Below are 21025 nucleotides of genomic sequence, written 5' to 3' on the forward strand. Positions count from 1 at the left end.
AGATTTACGTCAGCTGGGGAGCTGGCCCAGCTGATTCCAATGGAGATACTCTGATTATAACAACTGCAAATCCAGCCCCATTGACGCCAATAGCGCTATGACTGATTTTGCACCAGCTGGGGACTTGGCTTATCAATTCCAATTTACACCAATTGAGGAGATGACTCTCTGTTTCTTTTATGTCTTGTAAAAGCCCTGGGGCAATTAAAGCTCTGAGTATATAATAGTTAATATTGTATTGTAATAAAATAATAATTAATAATAATAACAACATAATAACAAAAATAAGAATAAACTTTACCCCCTCATAGAAAAAAGTATGTATATGAAGATATTCAGTAATGTGAAATCAAAGGAGTAATTCTTTCCAGATTACTACACATGGTGACATGCAGATTGGAACTTCAGCGAGAGAGAGAGAGAGAGAGAGAGAGATAATCCACCAAATATTCAAGGAAATGTATAAAAAATACTGGGGGAAAATGTATGTATTCCATTGCGGGTTAATTTAGTTAGTTAGTCAGTTGCCTTCCAAATAAATTAGAAATAAAATGGGCAGTTTTCATTTCATTATTTTTTTTTGCCCACATTATTTTTCTTTGGAAAATGTTCATTTCAAATTTCCATATTACCCACCCCTTTCTTTTTCTTTTAAAATGTATTTTTCACCCTTTTCTTCCAGTTAGGAATTTGGTGGAAATTGAAAAGAGAGGAAGTGGTAGGGAAAAATATTTTCCCTCCCCTTTGAAAACTTTTTTACACCTTTCCTGTAGAGAAAACCAAACAAAAGAAAACTAAAGCATTCTACTTTTCCCCATCTTTTCTCTCGCTATTTTTTAATTTTTTTTCCAGTGGGAAAACGTAAATGAATAGAGAAAAGGAGCTTTTTGTTGCTTTCCTTAAAAGTTAAATTACCCTGCTTTTTCAAGTGGACTAAAAGGAGGGGAAGGGAAAAATATGAGAGAAAGTACAGATTTTCTCATTTCAAAATATAAACATTTCAAATAATAATAATAAAATATGCAGTTACCACTAGAATATATGTCAGCAACTTAAGGGTAACAAACATCACAGGTATGTTATAATTATCCCTGCAAAAAAGCATTGCAAACCTAGGAAATTAAACTAGGAAATTAAGATTCTGCTGAAAAGGAATCCAGATATATTAAGGCATGGAAATGCACAGTCAGAGCACTCAAACAACTTTAACTATACTGTGTAGATGCCACACAGTAATCAGATTCTTATTCTTATTCAGGTTCCTGCAAACACTTAAGTAATTTTACTTACACAAGTTATCTGATTTATCTGGGTGCCTATCTGCAACTGGAGATGCCTAGATACCTTTTAAAATCTGGCCCTGGTTTCCGAAGGCTGCTGATATGTGTTAAGCGACCTGGGTAAATGTTTTCAGGATGGGTGCCTTAAGTTGTTTAAAACAGAGAATCCATTTTTAGTAGATTTCCACTAGTGATTTCAACAATGAAATTGCTGCTTCTCTCTCCTGCCAAATATGAGGAGCCAAAGGGCCTGATCCTTTAAACATGTATTCAAGTACATCACTTTAGTCAAGTGACTTCAATGCAATGACTCATGTGAGTAAAGGAAAGGATTGGAACCAAATGATGTGCAAGCAGTATGAACCATGGTCTCCTGTGCTTTGCTCCATGCATCCACTCAGTTATATGGCCCCCATTGCTATGGTATCTGAGCATCTCACAGTCTTCAATGCATTTGTCCTCAAAACACCCCTGCAACACAGGGAAGGCTATTATCCTCTTTTTACAGCTGGGGAATTGAAGCACAGAGAGACTAAGGGCCAGGTTTTTAAAGTCTTTTAGATACCTAGAGATGTGGATAGGTGCCCAGTAGGATTTTCAACAGTTCTTGAGCAGGGTAGGCATCCACCTCCCATTGCAACCAATGGGAGTTTGGTACCTAATCTGCTTAGGCACATTTGAAAATCCAACTAGGTACCTATTGGCATCATTAGGAGCCTAAGTAACTTTGAAAATTGGGCTGTAACTCACCAGGCCAAGGTCACACAACAAATCTAAGGCAGAAGAGGCAACTGAATCCATGTCCCCTGAGGGTCAAGCCAGAGTTCTAACCACGGGATTGTCCTTTCTCCTCTTTTACATCATCAGTAGATTTTAATTTGAGCAACTGAGGTATAATCTAAAGTCAGTGGAGCAACTTTGATTTACACCAGCTGATGATTTGGACTAGTGGTTTCAAAGTCCTCAGTTGCAAAGCCTCACTAATTCTGAGTAGCACCTGCTCATGAGCAGAGCTGGGCAAAACTTTTCAGCTGAATATTTTATTCACTGAAAAATGCAGTTTTGGGTCAACCAAACCTATTTGCCGAATTCATATAGAATTTGGCAAATAGTTTCAGCTGAAAAGAGAGAAAAAGAGAGCATTTGAAACAAAATGTTTTGATTTTTTTTTAAAACCATGGAAAGCTTAGTTAAAAAAAACATTTTTAGTTTTCATTTAGGGTGACCAGACGTCCCGATAAAATCAGGACTCTGCTTTTTTTTTTCCTCTGCTGGAGATCCTACCCCTCCCTGCTTGTGTCCTGATATTTTCCTCCTCTCATCTGGTCACCCTATTCTCATCTAAAATGTTATCAAACATGTTTGTACTTTTCATCAAAAACCTGAAAAAAATCAATTTTCTGGCCAAAAAAAATCTATTTGTTTTTGAGGAAAGTGATTTTTTTTTAAACCCTTGTTTTCCATTGAAAAATGTTTTAATGGAAAATTTCTGACTTCTGCTTCCCAAAATGCCTAACAAGTAGGACGAAAATACAAAGGAACATTCCAGTTCCTACTCAAAGTGATAATTCAGATTCTGACCCTATTGATACTTACTTGTTAATCAGGAGGAATTGTAAATCTGTCCACTGAAGAGAATGGAGTTGAAGTGGTGTAAATCAGGAGTAATAGCAGTGTTCAACTGGAGGAACTGTATTGATTTCTATGAAGATACAAAAGATTAACACTGCTGTTATTCAGCACAGAATTTGGCATACGCAGAATGTTCCTTTTCACCTCAACAGGAGAGGAACCTACCTAGCACTTGAAATGTTCATAGCCCTTTTGAAATGCAGATATGCCTCACCTTCTTCTGGAGCACGTGGACTGGCCTCTTTGAGAGTTCCAAATGTCTATGAGCGGAGAGAGCAGATGTTTTTAAATTCTCTTCAGTGTTTCCCTGGGACCTTGTCAGAATCTCAAACTATGAACCAAGCATGGAATTCACAGCGAAACAGGTGTGCTTCCCGGTATGTTATACAGATGGTCAGTCTATCGATCGATCTATCTATTGATCTATCTATCTCCATAGACAATCTTTTTCTCTCTTTCTCTGACTCTCTTTCTCTCTCTCTCATTTATCAACATGGTATCTTGACATCCACAAGAAAGGTTACAAAACCATATGAAATTGGCCTATAGCATTTCTAGTCCAGTATGCTTTGGGTCCCGAGAGATTTGTAGGGAAAGAGGCAACCCAGTTGTCCACTTGACCTCTGGCAGCAGGAGCTATCCTGCATGTTGAACTGAATCTCCACTTTGCACATTGGCAAAATGGGAGGTACAGGAACTCTTGCTCCAATCCCAGTCCATGAAAAGTGTGTCTCATACAGCCATTCGCACCTGTGGATGGTGGGAGTGGGAGGACACATTTGTACAAGGCAGGTTCTGTCCTCACTGGAATAAATCAGGAGTTGTGAAATGAAAGAGGTTAGACCAGTGTAAAGCTGGCGTGTCCCTATGGGCCAGTTTTCAACCTTTATTGGCAATTACAGTTGGTGGAGACCTTTTGCTAGAAACATTTTTAGATGAAAAATGGCTTTTAGTCAAAATAGAATTTTCTGAGCAAAATATCTGGTCTCAGTGATTTAGGGGGGCTGGTTTGTACCAAAAAAAATGAAGCCCAAAATCCAATATATTTTGGCTGAAGACCATGGGGACATTTGAAGAAAAAAATGTTGAAAACAAATACTTTTTGGGGGTCAAAGTTGTGCACAGGAACAACAACAACAAAAAAATCCCCAAATAGCTCTGTTCACAATGACTAATGCCATAGTCCACATGAAGTTCCACTGAACCAGATAGTGCATGGAAATGCATGTGCATGTATTGACTTCGGTGGGGCTACCCTGATTTATCCCACCTAGGCATCTGACTTAGCGAGTCCATGGGGCAGAATCTTGCCCTAAGAGTGGTAGGGAAACTTGGTCTCAGCAACACTTCATTACTGAAGTGAATGGAGTTACTGCTGGATTTGAGAGCAGAGTTTGGTTTGCTGTGATGATGACATTTTGAGAACGGGAATTATGGCTGACAAGAGTCTTCTCTCCAACCCTCTCTTTCTCTAGATATTCTTTCTTTGGTTCTTCCATCAGTGACAAAGATGGGGGCAGAGGTTGTATGAGTGGCATGTTTGAATATACTGTGCTAGATCTTCAGCTGGTGCATATGGATGTAGCTTCAGTCACTGTAATTGAGTTACATCAATTGACACCAGCTGTGGATCAAATCCACTGACTCCAGTGAAACTGTGACTGATTTACACCATCTGGGGATCTGGATGATTGATTCTAATGAAGTTACAATGATTTCTTCCAGCTCCAGTTCTGGGCCCAAACCAAGTCTATTGCTTGATTCTCCTCTTTTACAACCATGTAGATCATTAGAAACTCCAGAGAAGTCATTGGAGTTAAACTGGTCAAAGTCTGGAGGAAGTACAAAGGTAATTTGACTCATGATTAGGACAGGTGGAAAACATATTTGTGTGTGGGGGGTGGTAATGGAAAATAAAGTTTTTGACTACATTAAAATGTAGCCTTTCTTGGGGCAACCTGATCCCAAAGGGTGGTTGGGCTACTTATTCCTCCCTCTTTACGGGCTTGGTCATCCACTTTAGGAGCAATGGGGCCTGGGTTATTTGTGTTTGAGACCTCCACCTACTGGCTGGGTACATAAACTAATACACATCCCCTATGACATCTATACCATTACAGGAAATCAAGGAACAACAGATAAGGTTAAGCAATGATTTATTCCTGCAAAGGAAGGGATAAGATTAAGAAGGCAATGAGAGCAGGAATGAAGGACAAAAGGAAACATTATGAAAGGATAAAGGGCTAATAAATAGAAATAGGTGAATATCTGATTTTTCAGTTCATTGGCAATTCCAATTTTTTAAGAAAAAAATTGGTTTGTGTCAAAGTTTGAATAATTTAAGCAAATTTAAAAAGTCGACCAAATATTGCATTCAACCCAAAACACAGACTTTTGTTTTGGGGCGCTTTTTCACAGAAAAGCAAAGGAAACAAAGGGCTAGATTCACACCGTGGATACAGTATGCCAAGCACATAACTTTTAGCCCAGTGGTAAGAGCACTCACCTGAGATGTGAGAGACCTGTGTTTATTTCCCCCTCTGCCTGATGGGGAGCAGGGATGTGAACTTCAGTGACCCTAGAAGAGTGACTTAGTCACTGGACTAAAGGATACTCTGCTGTGGTGTCTGTTGTGACTATTAGTCCTACAAAATATACCCCTATTGTGAGCTCAAATGTAAAATGTATGTGAAAGTTCATAAAATGTTACAATAACTATGAAAAATAGGTCAAGTTGTTTACAACATTGAATGTTAGAAACAGACCACAGACTCGGTTCGGTGGTGAAGATGTTCTGCCAGGTTTATTGTCAACGAAGCATGGCTCCCTGGATCCTTGTCTACAGGTACAGTAAAACATGTATTCTTGTCACAATGGTACCAGCTAAATCAGCAGCAGGACTTTCCACTGGCCCCTCAGCTGGACAAAGGTGCCTCTCCTATGATTTATTTTTTATACATTGACAAACAAGTTACGTATTACACTCCTGACATCATTACTGACCCTACACCTTGTACCTTTGGGTTCAAACAAAACATCTCCACCCATCATCCTGTCCTCCTATCCTTGTCTTATTCAAGGTCATTGTGTTCCTGTGCCATCTCCCAGAATTATGTTCATGCCATAACTCTAGGTTGGGGTGCACCTGTACTAGCTTTCTGGAATGTGTTTTCATAAATACTCAATGCCTAGGATTTCTTAGTAGTGTCTGTGTTTTGCAATGCCACTCATGTTTTTGCCAAGTTCATGTATCGGACAGTGATCTTTTAAACAAGCGTTTGGTTTATGACAAGACCTGGTTTTGGTTTATAGCATGGTTTTTGCTAACTTTGGTTCAGGCCTTGGGCTTTGCACCAAGTCCTATGCTCCAGGCTCTCTCTCTACTACATTCCCCTACTTTTTGTCTTTTTTATGGGAAGGATGTTTTACCCATCCTCCCGGAAAAGCATAATGCATGAACTGAAGATGACCTAGTGGGCTAAACACTGTTAGATGGTCACCTTACATTAAGATCCATACATTCATGCCCCATTTGTCCCTTGGTCTGCACATTCCCTCGTATGACCGGTGGACAGTTTTCTTTTTTCAATTGTGCTAGTGCCATGCTAGTGGGCCTGGGAATGTTAGGTCCAGGACTTTGATTAAGGGATGTAATTTTATGATCGAGCCTTGAAGGCACTTCCCTATTCCTAAAATAATTAGTATAGAAGTAATATATGCATAGTATATATGTTATATATGTGTGTGTTATATGAGTTACATATATGTGATATAAGTGGCACCGCATATAATGCCTATACTCAAACATAAAAATATAAAAACGCATCGAATAACATAGAAATCCCTAATAAATAAATCTTATCCACTACCATGGGTTTGTTAATAGCCAAAGCCATTCCTTTTCTGATCTGATATTGTAATCTAGCCCTTTTATTTGGATATCACAGATATCACACACATTCCTATTAGGGCAATCACAGTTACTGCCTGTATCACCATCGGTAGTGGGCTGTGTGCTCTGACTATTGGGTGCAGGGTAACATCTTCTGGAATTGCCCACCAAGGTGTTTCCCTCTCCTCTTGTACTCTTTCTATTTCCTCTATTTGTTGTTGAATTAGGTTAGCTATGGTTATCAACGCTTCTTTAGTCCGTGTTACCAAATCATGGATATCTGACTGTAATTGCATAACAGGGGGAAACAATTTGACCAGTAGATCATTGATGTTACCAGGAGGGGTGATGAGTTCAGTGAGAGTGCTTATGCCACTTGCTGGCCAGAGTGCATGAGTTCCAATTTGGACTGTATCGGTTACCTTTTTCACAGAATCCTGTGATGTTTCCAGGACAGCTTTGTCCATGCATTGTGAAATTAGAATATCCCAATGCACAAACTACATTGTTTACTTGTACTACCTCATTGACCAATTGTTTTTGTACCAATCGAGCCCAGCTCTTTTTGGTATTATTAATGTCAATAGTAGCATAGCACTCACACAACCACCACCCATTATTCTTTGTACAGCAGGCCTGGATGATTTCCAGAGCTGTTTCTGTTACCAGGTGCACATTAGGATAATGTTGCACATAAGTGTTGTTTCTCAAGGTTCCCATACTGCTAGCGTAATATACCTTAACTGAGGCTTGAGTCCACCATATAATAGCCATCATAATATAAATAATACTCTTACTGTTATCACTGTTCAGGACTGAAACCTTATCAAATTTAGCAAATTGTAAGAAATCTGGGGTCACATTCTCTATGCCTTGTTCCTATATCTGTCTTAGAATAGCTGTGAGATTTAATAGCCAGGGCCAATTTTGTAGCCTCATTTGTAGCAAACTTTGTTTGATTCTTTCAATTACTCTGTCTCCATAGGCTACACAGGCCACTGCCAACGAGACATCATTGGACGTCTAACATAGTGAATGACAGTGAAAATGAGGTAGGATTAGAGGCTAAAATAGGAAAGAACAAGTAAAAAAATACTTAGACAAGTTAGACAAATCACCGGAGCCAGATAAAATGCATCCTAGAATACTCGAGAAGCTGACTGAGGAGATATCTGAGCCATTAGTGATCATCTTTGAAAAGTCACGGAAGATGGGAGACATTCCAGAAGACTGGAAAGGGGCAAATATAGTGCCCATCTATAAAAAGGGAAATAAGGACAACCCAGAGAATTGCATACCAGTCATCTTAACTTCTGTACCCGGAAAGATAATGGAGCAAATGATTAAGCAATAAATTTGCAAACAGCTAGAAGATAAAGAGGTGATAAGTAACAGCCAGCATGGATTTGTCAAGAACAAATTGTGTCAAACCAACCTGAGAGCTTTCTTTGACAGGGTAACAAGCCTTGTGGATGGAGGAAAGTGGTAGATGTGATATATCTTGACTTTAGTAAGGTGTTTGATACTATCTCACATGACCTTCTCATAAACAAACTAGGGAAATACAACCTAGATGGAGTTACTATAAGGTGGGTGCAAATCTGGTTGGAAAACTGTTCCCAGAGAGTAGTTAATAGTGGTTCACGGTCATGTTGGAAGGGCATAACAAGTGGGTCCCACAGGGATCGTTTCTGGGTCCAGTCCTGTTCAATATCTTCATCAATGATTTAGATAATGGTATAGAGAGTATGCTTATAAAGTTTGTGGATGATACCAAACTGGGAGGGGTTGCAAGTGCTTTGAAGGATAGGATTATAGTTCAAAATGATCTGGAGAAATGGTCTGAAGTAAATAGGTTGAAATTCAATAAGGACAAATGCAAAGTACTCCACGTATGAAGGAACAATCAGTTGCACGCATACAAAATGAGAAAGGACTGCCTAGGAAGGAGTACTGTGGAAAGGGATCTGGGGGTCAGAATGAATCACGAACTAAATATGATTCAAAAGTGTAACAATGTTGCAACAAAAGAAAACATTATTCTGGGATGTATTAGCAGGAGTGTTGTAAGCAAGACATGAGAAGTAATTCTTTCACTCTATTCCATACTGATTAGGCCTCAACTGGAGTATTGTGTCCAGTTCTGGGTCCTACATTTCAGGAAAGATGTGGAGAAATTGGAGAAAGTCCAGAGAACAGCAACAAAAATAATTAAAGGTCTAGAAACATGACCTATGAGGGAAGATTAAAAAAATTGGGTTTATTTAGTCTGGAGAAGAGAAGACTTAGAGGGGACATGATAACAGCTTTCAAATACATAAAAGATTGTTACAAGGAGGAGGGACAACAATTGTTCTTCTTAACCTCTGAGGATAGGACAAGAAGCAATGGGCTTAAATTGCAGCAAGGGAGGTTTAGGTTGGACATTAGGAAATATTTACTAATTGTCAGAGTGATTAAGCACTGGAATAAATTGCCTAGGGAGGTTGTTGAATCTCCATCATTGGAGATTTTTAAGAGCAGGTTGGATAAACTCCTGTCAGGGATGGTCTAGAGAATAGTTAGTCCTGCCCAGTGCAGGGGACTGGACTAGATGACCTCTCAAGATCACTTCCAGTTCTATGATTCTATGATTATTTTCCAAACTATTGATAATTGAAAGGATAATAGCACTGAGATGTTCAAACCCTTGAGCAATCAAATGTATGTTATCAATAGTTATTGTATGCTACTTAAGCAACAGGTTGCTAATACCTCCCACAGTTTTGACTGCCTTTCCTACCCCATTGATGATGCTGTTTATTTTAATTTTAAGGTTCTCAGTGTCTGCTGTATTCCATATGGACATGTCAAGGCCTGAGCTTCTTTTCTCTCATCCTTGTTGCTTTATTGAAGGGTTTTGGAAACCTTTCTAAAATTGTAGCTGTACTTCAATTTTTGTATTAAACCAATTATTATATTGGTGGGGGCATTGAGTTGACATAACCATATTGGAGAAATTTAACTTGAGTGGCACATCCATACATCCCACTTTTTCCACCATATATTTAGTGGTAGGATGTAGGAAGATGCCTGATTCCAGCCAAGGTTGCAAATGTGGCCATTCCATTGGTGGAGTAGCTTCACCTCCTCTGAAATAGTGTGGAGTAGGTTCACAGGTATGGTACAAACACAGCATTATAAAGGTTGAAGATTTGGATATGTGAATAATGCTTCATTGTTAATTAAATGCCTCATCTCTATGGATGCTGTAATAAATAAAAGGGAGGGGGATAGCTCCCTTTGATGGACAACCAGCCAGCCAGTTAGGTGTAAAATCCCTCTTGGTAGCTGTTCTTTACTTGCTTTACTTGTAAAGGGTTAAAAGTCTCCCACATAAAGAAAAAAAAGTGGGCGCCTAACCAAAAGAGCTAATGGGAAGGTAGAACTTTTTAAAATTGGGAAAGAAACTTTCCCTTTGTCTCTCTGGGCTGAAGGGACAGGGCAGCCATGCTATAAGCAGCTAAGCCAGGTATGATTATAAGTCATCAGATCATGCCTAGAACTACTTATCTGAACTCCAATGTGTAAGTAGATCAGAATTTTTAGCTAGATGTGATTAGGGTTATTTCTTTTATTTCTTATTGGCTTGTGGACTCCTCTGTGCTAACCCCGGATGCTTTTGTTTGCTTGTAAGCTTTAAACTGAACTCCCAATAAAACTATTTTGGATGCTTGATTTTTGGAATTCCTCTTTTAAAATCTAGCAAAAGCCTAAGTTCCAGATTTTCTTTCTGTTTGTTTTAATAAAATGTACCTTTTTTAAGAACAGGATTGGATTTTTGGTGTCCTAAGAGGTTTGTGCATGTTGTTTGATTAGCTGGTAGCCTGGAGTGGCAAGTATTAAACTCCCAAGGTTACAGTTTTTCTCTGACCTTGGCTTTGTAAATGCTGCCACCACCCAAATGCAACAAAACCCCCTTTGAACCCAGGAAAGAGCACTTGGGAATTCCTTCCTGTGGGGTGCCCTCAAGCCCTTTCACCCCCCCTCCCCAGGGAAAAGCTGAGAAAGAAAACAAAAGAAATAAAGGAAATTAGCTGTGGCCACCCAAAATGAGTAGTGATTGGGCTTCTGAATCCTCTAGGCATCTTTGGGAATCTCATCTTTCTCTGTGCTCAGTCACCACCTTTGGGTTCTTGCTTTTGATGTTCGAGGTTGCATTATCAATTTTCATTGATTTCCTTGTGCCAATGCTGAGATTATGTTCAAAATTTAAAAATAATTGTTTTCGAAAAACATATTCTTTAAATGACAAAAAAAGAATTGGAAAAAGGAAAAAAATCTGTGGACAATTTTGAACAATGGAAAACATAACCAATTCCTTGTGAAAAATAATGGACAGAAATTTATTTAGAAATTATCAAAATTGTCATGGTTTTTGGGGAGGAGAAGTGGGGGTTCAAACCCATCTAGAGTTACAATAATTCCAAGAATATTATGTCATTAATGTTTCCTCTGTATCTGGGCTTTCCTATACTAGGAAGTTAAGTCAGCCTAGCTACATCACTCAATAGTGTGAAAAATGTAGTTAAACTGAGCTAAGATCAGGGGTGTGAGAGATGCAGTTAAGTCGAACTAAGCCCCAGGGTAGACCAAAGAATTCTTCCATCGACTTAGATACTGCCTCTTGCAGAGGAGGATTTACTACAGTGATGGAAGAACCCCTTCCATTCCTGTAGTACTTGTCTGCACTACAGCAGCCACAAAGTTTTTATTTTTAAAAAATCTTTGAATATTATTTCTAGCACTGATGTTGTTGTTAATCTTCTCTCTGCAGGTACATTGTAAAGTCACTGAACGGAACAAGAGAGACTCGCCACCACAGTGATGGAATTTGTCTTCTTGGGTCTCTGCCAGAGATATAGTTTGCAATTCCTTCTTTTCTTGGTTATTCTGTATGATGACCTGACTGGTAAACATCACCATCATTGCCACTGTAGTCTCTGACTCTAATCTTCACACAGTTATATATTTTGTCTTGAACAACTTGGCCTTTTCAGATGTCACCTATAACTTCAACACCATTCCCTCCAAATTGTCAGGGTTTCTTTCTGAGCACAAGGCCACCTCCTTGGCCAGCTGCTTTGCCCAGATGTCCTTCTTCCCTTTCACTGTGTTGCGGAGGTCTTTTTCCTTGTGGTGATGGTGATTGACTGATATGTGACCATCAACAAACCCATGCGCTACCTGACAATAATGAATTGGTGGGGGGGGGACTGCCTTGTTTCCAGTCTGAATGTGTCTAGCTACAACTTCCAGCCATTGGATTGTGTTCCGTCTTTCTCTGCTAGATTGAAGAGCCAATTATTAAATATTTGTTCCCCATGTAGATACTTACAAACTGGAGTCGCCCCTTAACCTTCACTTTGTTAAGTTAAATAGATTGAGCTCCTTGAGTCTATCACTAAAAGGCATGTTTTCTAATGCTTTAACCATTCTTGTGTCTCTTCTCTGAATCCGCTGCAATTTATCAACATCCTTCTTGATTCATGGGCACCAGAACTGGACATAATATTCCAACAGTGGTCGCACCAGTGCCAAATATAGAGGTAAAACAACCTCTCTACTCCTATTCCAGATTCCCTGGTTTATGCATCCCAGGATTGCATTAGTTCTTTCGGCCACAGCATCACCCTGGGAAGTCATGTTCAGTTGATTTTTGACCACAACCCCCAAATCTTTTTCAATTCCTCAAACTGGCCTACACAGACACCTTTATGGTGGAGCTTCTGAAGGTCTCCAGTAAGGGGCTGATCAGCACAGTCATCTTCATTATTTTGATATTCTCGTGCACCATCATCTTGGTCAAAATAAGGATGCACATCACAGAAAGGAAGGGCAAGGCTCTGTTCATCATCCATGCCCAGACCATGGTTGTGTGCTTTATTTTCTGCCCTTCCATCTTCATTTATGTCTGACCACTCTGGAGTTTCACACTGAACAAGCCGGTCTCTGTCCCACCCAACTCTCTTCAACCTCCCTCCCAAGGCCACCACCCTACCCCAAATAATCCTCCAGTCCTTGCTTAAACCCATCCAATGCCTGCTACCACATCCCCAAATAAACATCTGCCAAACATCCCTAACCCCAAATAAACTAAAAATGTTCTCCTGCCACAGCCCCCATCCATCCCACCTCCCTACCACACCGGCACCCATCTCTCCAAATGAACCACTTGTCACACAACAATGCAAATAAACACCCCTCTAAAAATCACCCTGCCAAAACCCTGCCCCCTGCACTCCCCAAAGCCCCACATCCCTGAAACCTTCCCTGTCACTGTGCACCATCACCCCAAGCTCCATTTCCCATTAAACCCATCTTTTAGAATCACCCTAATTCCCCATCTTCAAACCACTTCCCTCCTCCTAATCTCCCTTTTCACCCATCTCCCTGCTGCTCCACCATCACTCACTTCCACTAGGGGCCTCCTGCTGCCCCCAACACCCCAGATTACACTCTATCTGAAATCAAAGGAACTGGATTGATTTACACCAGCTCAGGACCTGGCCCTTCATTTTTAGTCTTTGCCTCTGGGTTCCTCTTAGTGACCAACTTCAAACACCCAAGGCAGCCTGAGCTGTAGGTTCCTCTGGTGGCTGCATCCAAAGAGCTGCTGATGCAATACGGGAGAAAAAACATCTCTGTTCACCCAGAGGTAATTATGTGGAGTTAATGAAGGAACAGGCTATTCCAGGCCAGCTGAGCTTCTGGTGCCACGAGGCTCTGAGCTATTGTAGGTCACATGTCTGTGCTATAAATATATATATATTATTCCGTAAACAGCTTGGGACACCCCTTGAACCTCAGCCCTGCCTTGCTTTTAGCCAAGGGTCTTTCCAGGGATGCTGTCACTGTGTGAGATCCAGGGGCATCGTGTTCCCCTTCTGTAGGGTTAGGGTCAGCTAGGGTAGGTTGTCAGGGTGGTTTGCTCCAGCGGCGAAGACAGAGCTGGGCTCACAGACCTGGAGACTAGAGTCATCTATTTAGCCCCAGATCAGGGACATCCTGGGCTGTGACCATGTTTAAAGCCTGCATAAGTGAGGATCAGTTCTAGAGCTGGGAGGGACTTTCAGTCCCTGATCCCATTTAGTTCCATCTCTCAGCCAAGCCTGCCCAAGGAGAGAAGTAGGGAACGCTCCTCTGTGGAGTGGATCCCTGTCTGCAGGAACTGCAGAGAGACTCAATAACTCAGGAAATCTGGTGGAGTGACATGGAAACGAGTGTTGGATAACACTGTGTTGGGTGCATGATAGATAGATAGATAGATAGATAGATAGATAGATAGATAGATAATGACCAATGATTCCTAGAACTGGAAGATCAAATGCATCACAAGCTGAGAAAAATTCCACAAAGACTGACACAGTAAGTTTGCTATTTCAATTAACTATGTTAGAGTATTAATGCACAGGACACATTTATGATCATAAATATGAATTGCAATTGGAACTCGTTAAATACTTTATACTATCAATTTCATCTAACACCTAGAGTGAGTCAAAGTATTTTCAATAGAAAAAATGACTTTTTTTAGAAGTCCCCCAAGTCCCCAAGTTTGGTTTTTTGGCAACTGAGAAACAAAAATTTTGAGCTAAAAACCATTGAAGGCTGAATATTTTCATTGAAAATCTGCCCCAAAAACTGGGTTTCAATTAAACAAATTTTCATGGAAAGTCTCCCCTATTTTCCCATGAAAATTTGTTTAATTGAAAACCCATTTTTTCTCTGAAAACAATTTAAGTAGAAAATTTCTGACCACCCCTAATTGCAAACTTAACTTTAAGCAAGTTTGGGGAACACTAATACTGTCCAATGATACCATAATTTCAAACCCATTCACTCTATTGCATCCATTTTTATTTTTGATTCAAAGGTATAGCTGCAGGATGGCAAAACTGAATAAGAAGCAAAGCTGAAAGCCAAATAATATGTTTTATACAGACTAGCATTTTTAAACCCAGGGTCAGAGATGAACGAAGCAGCCAATATATCCTGGCACTACCCATGGACATATGAGAGTGCAATGGGTTTAGAAACCAGACTTACTGATATAGCACCATACCTAGTGAATAACATTGCTGCCAGATGAGCACAAATGCTGTAAATGGGCACACAGAACATACACATATTAAGACATAAGAACACAAAAACATAAGAGTTGCAGACTGGGTCAGGACACGGTACATCTTGCCCAGTATCCTGTCTCCAACTGTGGTCTATACCAGAGTGTCAGGGGAGTTTACAGAACAGGGCAATTTTGGAGTGATCCACTCCTGTCTTCCAGTCCTGGCTTCTGGTAGTGAGAGGTTTAGGGTTGCCGCAAGGATGGGGTTGCATCCCTGACCATCTTAGCTACTAATCATTGATGGACATATCCTCCATGAACCTACCCTGTAGCGAAGTCGCGCGTCCTCTGGCACCCATCTGCCTACGAGGCCCTATGCTCGCCTCCGGCATGCCTGCACACAACTTCCTATCTCCATTCTTCTGGGCCAAACCTACCTTCCATGGGTGCCCCCTTTCCTGGTTCTGCTGCCCCCTTTACTATTGTTTGTGTTGGGGGGTGTGAACCTTTTTGTTGTTGTTAACGGGGTGCACCCCCCCACTCTGGCTGATGGTTCCCAGCCGGGCCTTCTGTGACCCAGCCCTCCGGCCGAGTCACACAACCTACTCCCCCCGCTCCCTTCGGGGAACACAGTCCAGTTCTTTCCCTTTACTGCCTCCGGATCTGGCACTCTTTGCCTCTCCCCCTGGCTCTGACTCTCTGTGTCTGCCTTTGCCTCTGGCTCTGTTTGCCTGATGGCAATAGTGAATTTCTTTCTTGGGTGGCAGTAGTTAATTTAGAACCCATCATTTTATATATATATAATTATTTTTTCCAAAATGCATTACTTTGCACTTATCAACATTGAATTTCATTTGCCGTTTTGTTATCCTGTCACCCAGTTTTGTGAGATCCCTCTGCAACTCCTCACAGTCTGTCTTAGACTTAACTGTCTTGAATAATTTTGTATCATCGGCAAGCTTTGCCACTTCCCCATTCAATCATTGATGAATATGTTGAACAGCACTAGTCCCAGTACAGATCCTTGGGGGTTTCCACTGTTCACCTCTCTCTATTATGAAAACTAACTGTTTATTCCTACCCTTTGATTCCTATCTTTCTATCCTACTGATCCATAAGAGGATCTTCCCTGTAATCCCATGGCTACCTTGTTTCCTTAAGAGCCTTTGGAGAGGGACTTTGTCAAAGGCTTTCTGAAAATCCAAGTACATATCAACTAGATCCGCCTTATTCACATGCTTGTTGACCCTGAAAGAATTCTAATAGATTGGTGAGGAGTGACTTCCCTTTATAAAACCCATGTTGACACTTCCCCATCAAATCGTGTTCATATGTGTCTGATAATTCTGTTCTTTACTATAATTTCTACTTATTTGCCCAGTACTGAAGTCAGGCTCCCCAGCCTGTAGTAGTCATTTTAAAAAATGACATGACATTAGCTACCTTTCAGTCATCTTGTGCAGAGGCTGATTTCAGAGATAGGTTACATATTACAGTTAGTATTTCTGCAATTTCATATCTGAGTTCTTTAAAAACTCTTGGGTCAATACCAACTGGTCCTGGTGACTTATTACTGTTTAGTTTATCAATTTGTTCTAAGCGTCTCCTATCGATACATCAGTTTGGGACAGTAGTTCAGATTTGTCACTAAAAAAAATAGCTTTGATATGTGTATCTCCCGCACATCCTCTGCAGTGAAGACCGATGCAAAGAATTCATTTAGCTCCTTGACAATTCCCTTGTCTTCCTTGAGTGCTTCTTAAACACCATTGTGGTCTAGTGGCCTCACTGCCTGTTTGGCAGGCATCCTGATTCTGACTTTTAAAAAATTACTGTTAGTTATTGCATCTTTAGCAAGTTGCTTCTCAAATTCTTCCTTGGCCTGCCTTATTATACCTTTACATTTTATTTGTCAGAGTTTGTGTTCCTAGGATTTGATTTCAAAAATTTTAAACATTCCTTTTTACCTCTAACTGCCTCCATTACTGTGCTCTTTAGCCATCGTGATATTTATTTATTTTTTGGTCTTCCTATTGTCTTTTTTGATTTGGGGTATACATTTATTCTGAGCCTTTATTATGATGTTTTTAATAAATCTGCATGCTGCTTGCAGGCATTTACCCTTGTGACTTCCCTTTTAAATTTCCATCTAACTATCACTTCATTCTTATGTAAATTACCCTTTAAAAAATTGAATGTTTCTTTGATGAGGTTTTTTTAATAGTTCCCCCCCTACAAGGATGTTAAATATGGTCACTATTACTGAGCAGTTCAGCTATATTTACCTTTTGGACCCGATCCTGTGCTCCACTTAAGACTAAATTAAGACTTTCCTCTCCACTTGTGGGTTCCTAGGCTAGCTGCTCCAAGAAGCAGTCATTTATGGTGTCTAGAAATTTTATCTCTGCATCACGCCCTGCGGTGACATGTACCCAGTCAATATGAGGATAGTTGAAATCACCCATTATTTTTGTGACAAAGAGTCCTGTGGCACCTTATAGACTACCAGAAGGATTGGAGCATAAGCTTTCATGGGTGAATACCCACTTCGTCAGACGCATGTGGTGGAAATTTCCAGCAGCAGGTATAAATATACAGGCAAGAATCAGTCTAGAGATAACGATGTTAGTTTCAGTCAGGGAGGATGAGGCCCTCTTCTAGCAGTTGAGGTGTGGACACCAAGGAAGGAGAAACTGTTTTTGTAGTTGGCTAGACATTCACAGTCTTTGTTTAATCCTAAGCTGATGGTGTCAAATTTGCAAATGAAGTGTAGTTCAGCATTTTCTATTTGGAGTCTGGTCCTGAAGTTTTTTTGCTGCAGGATGGTTACCTTTAAATCTACTATTGTATGTCCAGGGAGGCGGAAGTGTTCTACAGGTTTTTGTATATTACCATTCCTAATATCTGACTTGTGTCCATTTATCCTTTTACGTAGGGATTGTCCAGTTTGGCCAATGTACATAGAAGAGGGGCATTGCTGGCACATGATGGCATATATTACATTGGTGGATGTGCAAGTGAATGAACCGATGATGTTGTGGCTGATTTGGTTAGGTCCTGTGATGGTGTTGCTGGTGTAAATATGTGGGCAGAGTTGGCATCGATGTTTGTTGCATGGATTGGTTCCTGAGTTAGAGTTACTATGGTGCGGTGTGTAGTTACTGGTGAGAATATGCTTAAGGTTGGTGGGTTGTCTGTGGGCGAGGACTGGCCTGCCTCCCAAGGGCCTGTGAAAGCGAGGGATCGTTGTCCACGACGGGTTGTAGATCACTGATGAAATGGGTATTTACCCACGAAAGCTTATGCTCCAATACTTCTGTTAGTCCAGAAGATGCCACAGGGCTCTTTGTCACTTTTTACAGATTCAGACTAACATGGCTACCCTGTGTTAATATTATTTTTGTGTGTTCCCAGTTTGTTGCCTCTCAAGCCTCCCTTGGCATTTCACAATCAGTGCCACCATCCTGGCCAGGTGGTCTGTAGTATATTCCTACTGTTGTACTCTTATTATTCAAGCATGGCATTTCTATCCATGGAGATTCTATGGCACAGTTTGATTCAGTTAAGATTTTTATCATATTTGACTCTATGCTTTTTTTAATGTTTAGTGCCACTCCCCGATCAGCGTGACCTACTCTGTCATTTCTATATATTTTGTAATTTGGTATTACCGTGTCCCATTGGTTATCCTCATTACAACAAGTTTCCATAATTCATATTATATCAATATCCTCGTTTAATGGCAGGCACTGGAGTTCACACATCTTATTATTTGCAGTTTTACCATTTGAATATGAGCACATTTTGTCAATGTTGCTTGCCTTTATATGTTATGTTTAAATGGGACTCTGTTCCTCACTAGCTCCTGCCTTTACTTTACCAATATCTTTCCAATCCTCTATACTAGGATATAGAGTTTCCCCATTAATAAATTCATCCCTAAGGGATGTCTCCACCTGAACTGTGTGCTTCTCTACATCTGTTATCTTTCCCCCAGCCCTTAGTTTTAAAAGGCCTCACAGTCCGTCCCCCAAAGAGCACACAATCAAGTGGACAAGGCAGAGAAAGAGAGGGAGGGGAAACAGAGGCACAGGGAGGGGAAGTGACTGGCCCAAGGTCACACAGAATGTCAGTGGCAGAACTAAGAACAAACCCAAGTCTCTGACTGCCACTGACCCGCACAGCACACACATAAAGTCACAGAGGTAAATGATACAACATGGAAGTAATAGAATGATACTCCTAGTCCATCATCACACAGAGATGGCACTGCAACTGGGACTTGGTACCATGAATCAATCTGTAAGCAAGTAGCAGGCCGTATATGCACAGAATTCAATGTGGAATCATCACAGGCAATCTAGCGCTCAAGGCTCTGGGTGTGTCTCTTTGGTGTTTCCCTGGGAAGAGGGAATCAGGATGTGTTGGTGTTTCAGAAGTTTAGTTTACTGTCCAAGTTGTGATCCTGCTGTTTGTCATAAGAACATACGACTGGAAGGGCCCTCTTAGGTCATCAAGTCCAATCCCCAGCTCGCATTGGCAACCCTGTTATATAATCCCCATCAAAAACTGATCCAGCCCTGCGTGGACACTAGTTAAGTTGTTTGTCCCAAACTTCTCAAATTGGGAGGTTGTTCCTGATCCTGCCTCCTCTGATGGGGACAAACCTTCTTCTCATCTCCAGCCTAAATGTACTCACAGACAGTATATCCCATTTGTTCTTGTGCCAACATGGTCCTTTAGCAGCAATAGCTCTCCTCCCTCCCTGATGTTTACCCCCCTGATGTATTTACAAAGAACGACCAGACCCCTGCTCATTCTGCACTTTTCCAGGCTAAACAAGCTGAACTGTTTTGGTTTCCAGTTGAAATAGCCCTCCATTGTGTCAATAGGATGAGCATCGTTCCTAAGATTGTTGGGTCTGGGTTGTAATTTGTTTCATATTTACACTGCATTTTATCAAGCCATATCTTGGACCAGATCCTCAGATGATGGAAGCAGATGCCATCCATTAACTTTAAGGGAGATGTGGCAATTTACAGTGGTGTGATAATACACCTGATTAGGGGTCTGATTGTTGGAGGGGAGGAGCACTCTAATCCTGACATTGCCTTGTCCTTCCCTTCACAGGCAGCACATGGTGTATTGAGAAGGACAATGTCCAATCGAACCACCATGACCGAGTTCTTTCTCCTGGGATTCTCTGATGTTCGGGAGCTCCAGATTTTGCACTTTGTGATGTTTCTAATGATTTACCTGGCAGCCCTGACAGGGAATCTTCTCGTTATCACTGTAGTAGCCCTCGACCACCACCTTCACACCCCCATGTACTTCTTCCTGATGAATTTGTCCATTCTAGACCTTGGATTCATCTCCGTCACTGTCCCCAAATCCATGGCAAATTCCCTATTGAACACCAGGTCAATTTCTTATTCTGGATGCATTGCCCAAGTCTTTCTCTTCTTCTTCTTTGCTTTGGCTGACTTTGCCCTACTCACAGTCATGGCGTATGATCGATACGTTGCCATCTGCAAACCACTGCACTATGAGAGAGTTATGAACAGGAGAGCTTGTGTCCAAATGGCAGCCAGTGCCTGGATCAGTGGTGTTCTCAATTCTGCTCTGCACACTGGGAACACATTTACAATAACCTTCTGTGGAGGTAACATGGTTGATCAATTCTTCTGTGAAATCCCTCAGCTACTCAAGCTTGCCTGCTCTGACTCCTATCTCAGTGAAATTGGGGTTATTGCCTTTAATGCGTTCTTGGGCTTAAGCTGCTTTGTTTTAATAATTGTGTCATACATTCAGATCTTCACCACGGTGCTGAGAATCCCCTCTGGGCAGGGTCGGCAAAAAGCCTTCTCCACCTGCCTTCCTCACCTCATTGTTGTCTCATTGTTAGTTTGCACTGGCACCTTTGCCTACCTGAAACCCACCTCCAACTCAGCATCAGGCCTAGATCTCCTGCTCACTGTTCTCTATTCTGTGGTCCATCCTATGATGAATCCCCTCATCTACAGCATGAGAAACAAGGAGATCAAAGCTGCCCTGAAGAAACTGACTTGGCACAGGTTATTGACCAAGAATAAAATGTCTGTCTTCATCTCGTGA

At 41.0% G+C, this 21025-nt stretch overlaps 1 protein-coding gene across 1 annotated transcript; it reads left to right on the forward strand.

The window, feature by feature from the left end:
- The first annotated feature begins 20062 nt into the window (after positions 1-20062).
- Positions 20063-21025, forward strand: LOC117887477 (olfactory receptor 14A16-like). The gene has a single exon (XM_034790121.1). It carries the CDS (start codon positions 20069-20071, stop codon positions 21023-21025), a length of 957 nt encoding a protein of 318 aa, XP_034646012.1. The 5' UTR covers positions 20063-20068.

This window comes from Trachemys scripta, chromosome 14 (genome assembly GCF_013100865.1).
Source record: "Trachemys scripta elegans isolate TJP31775 chromosome 14, CAS_Tse_1.0, whole genome shotgun sequence".
Lineage (NCBI taxonomy): Eukaryota > Metazoa > Chordata > Testudines > Emydidae > Trachemys > Trachemys scripta.

Excerpts from the sequence above, each read along its gene's own strand:
- LOC117887477 (XM_034790121.1), top strand. The coding sequence starts at position 20,069 with ATGTCCAATCGAACCACCATGACCGAGTTCTTTCTCCTGGGATTCTCT.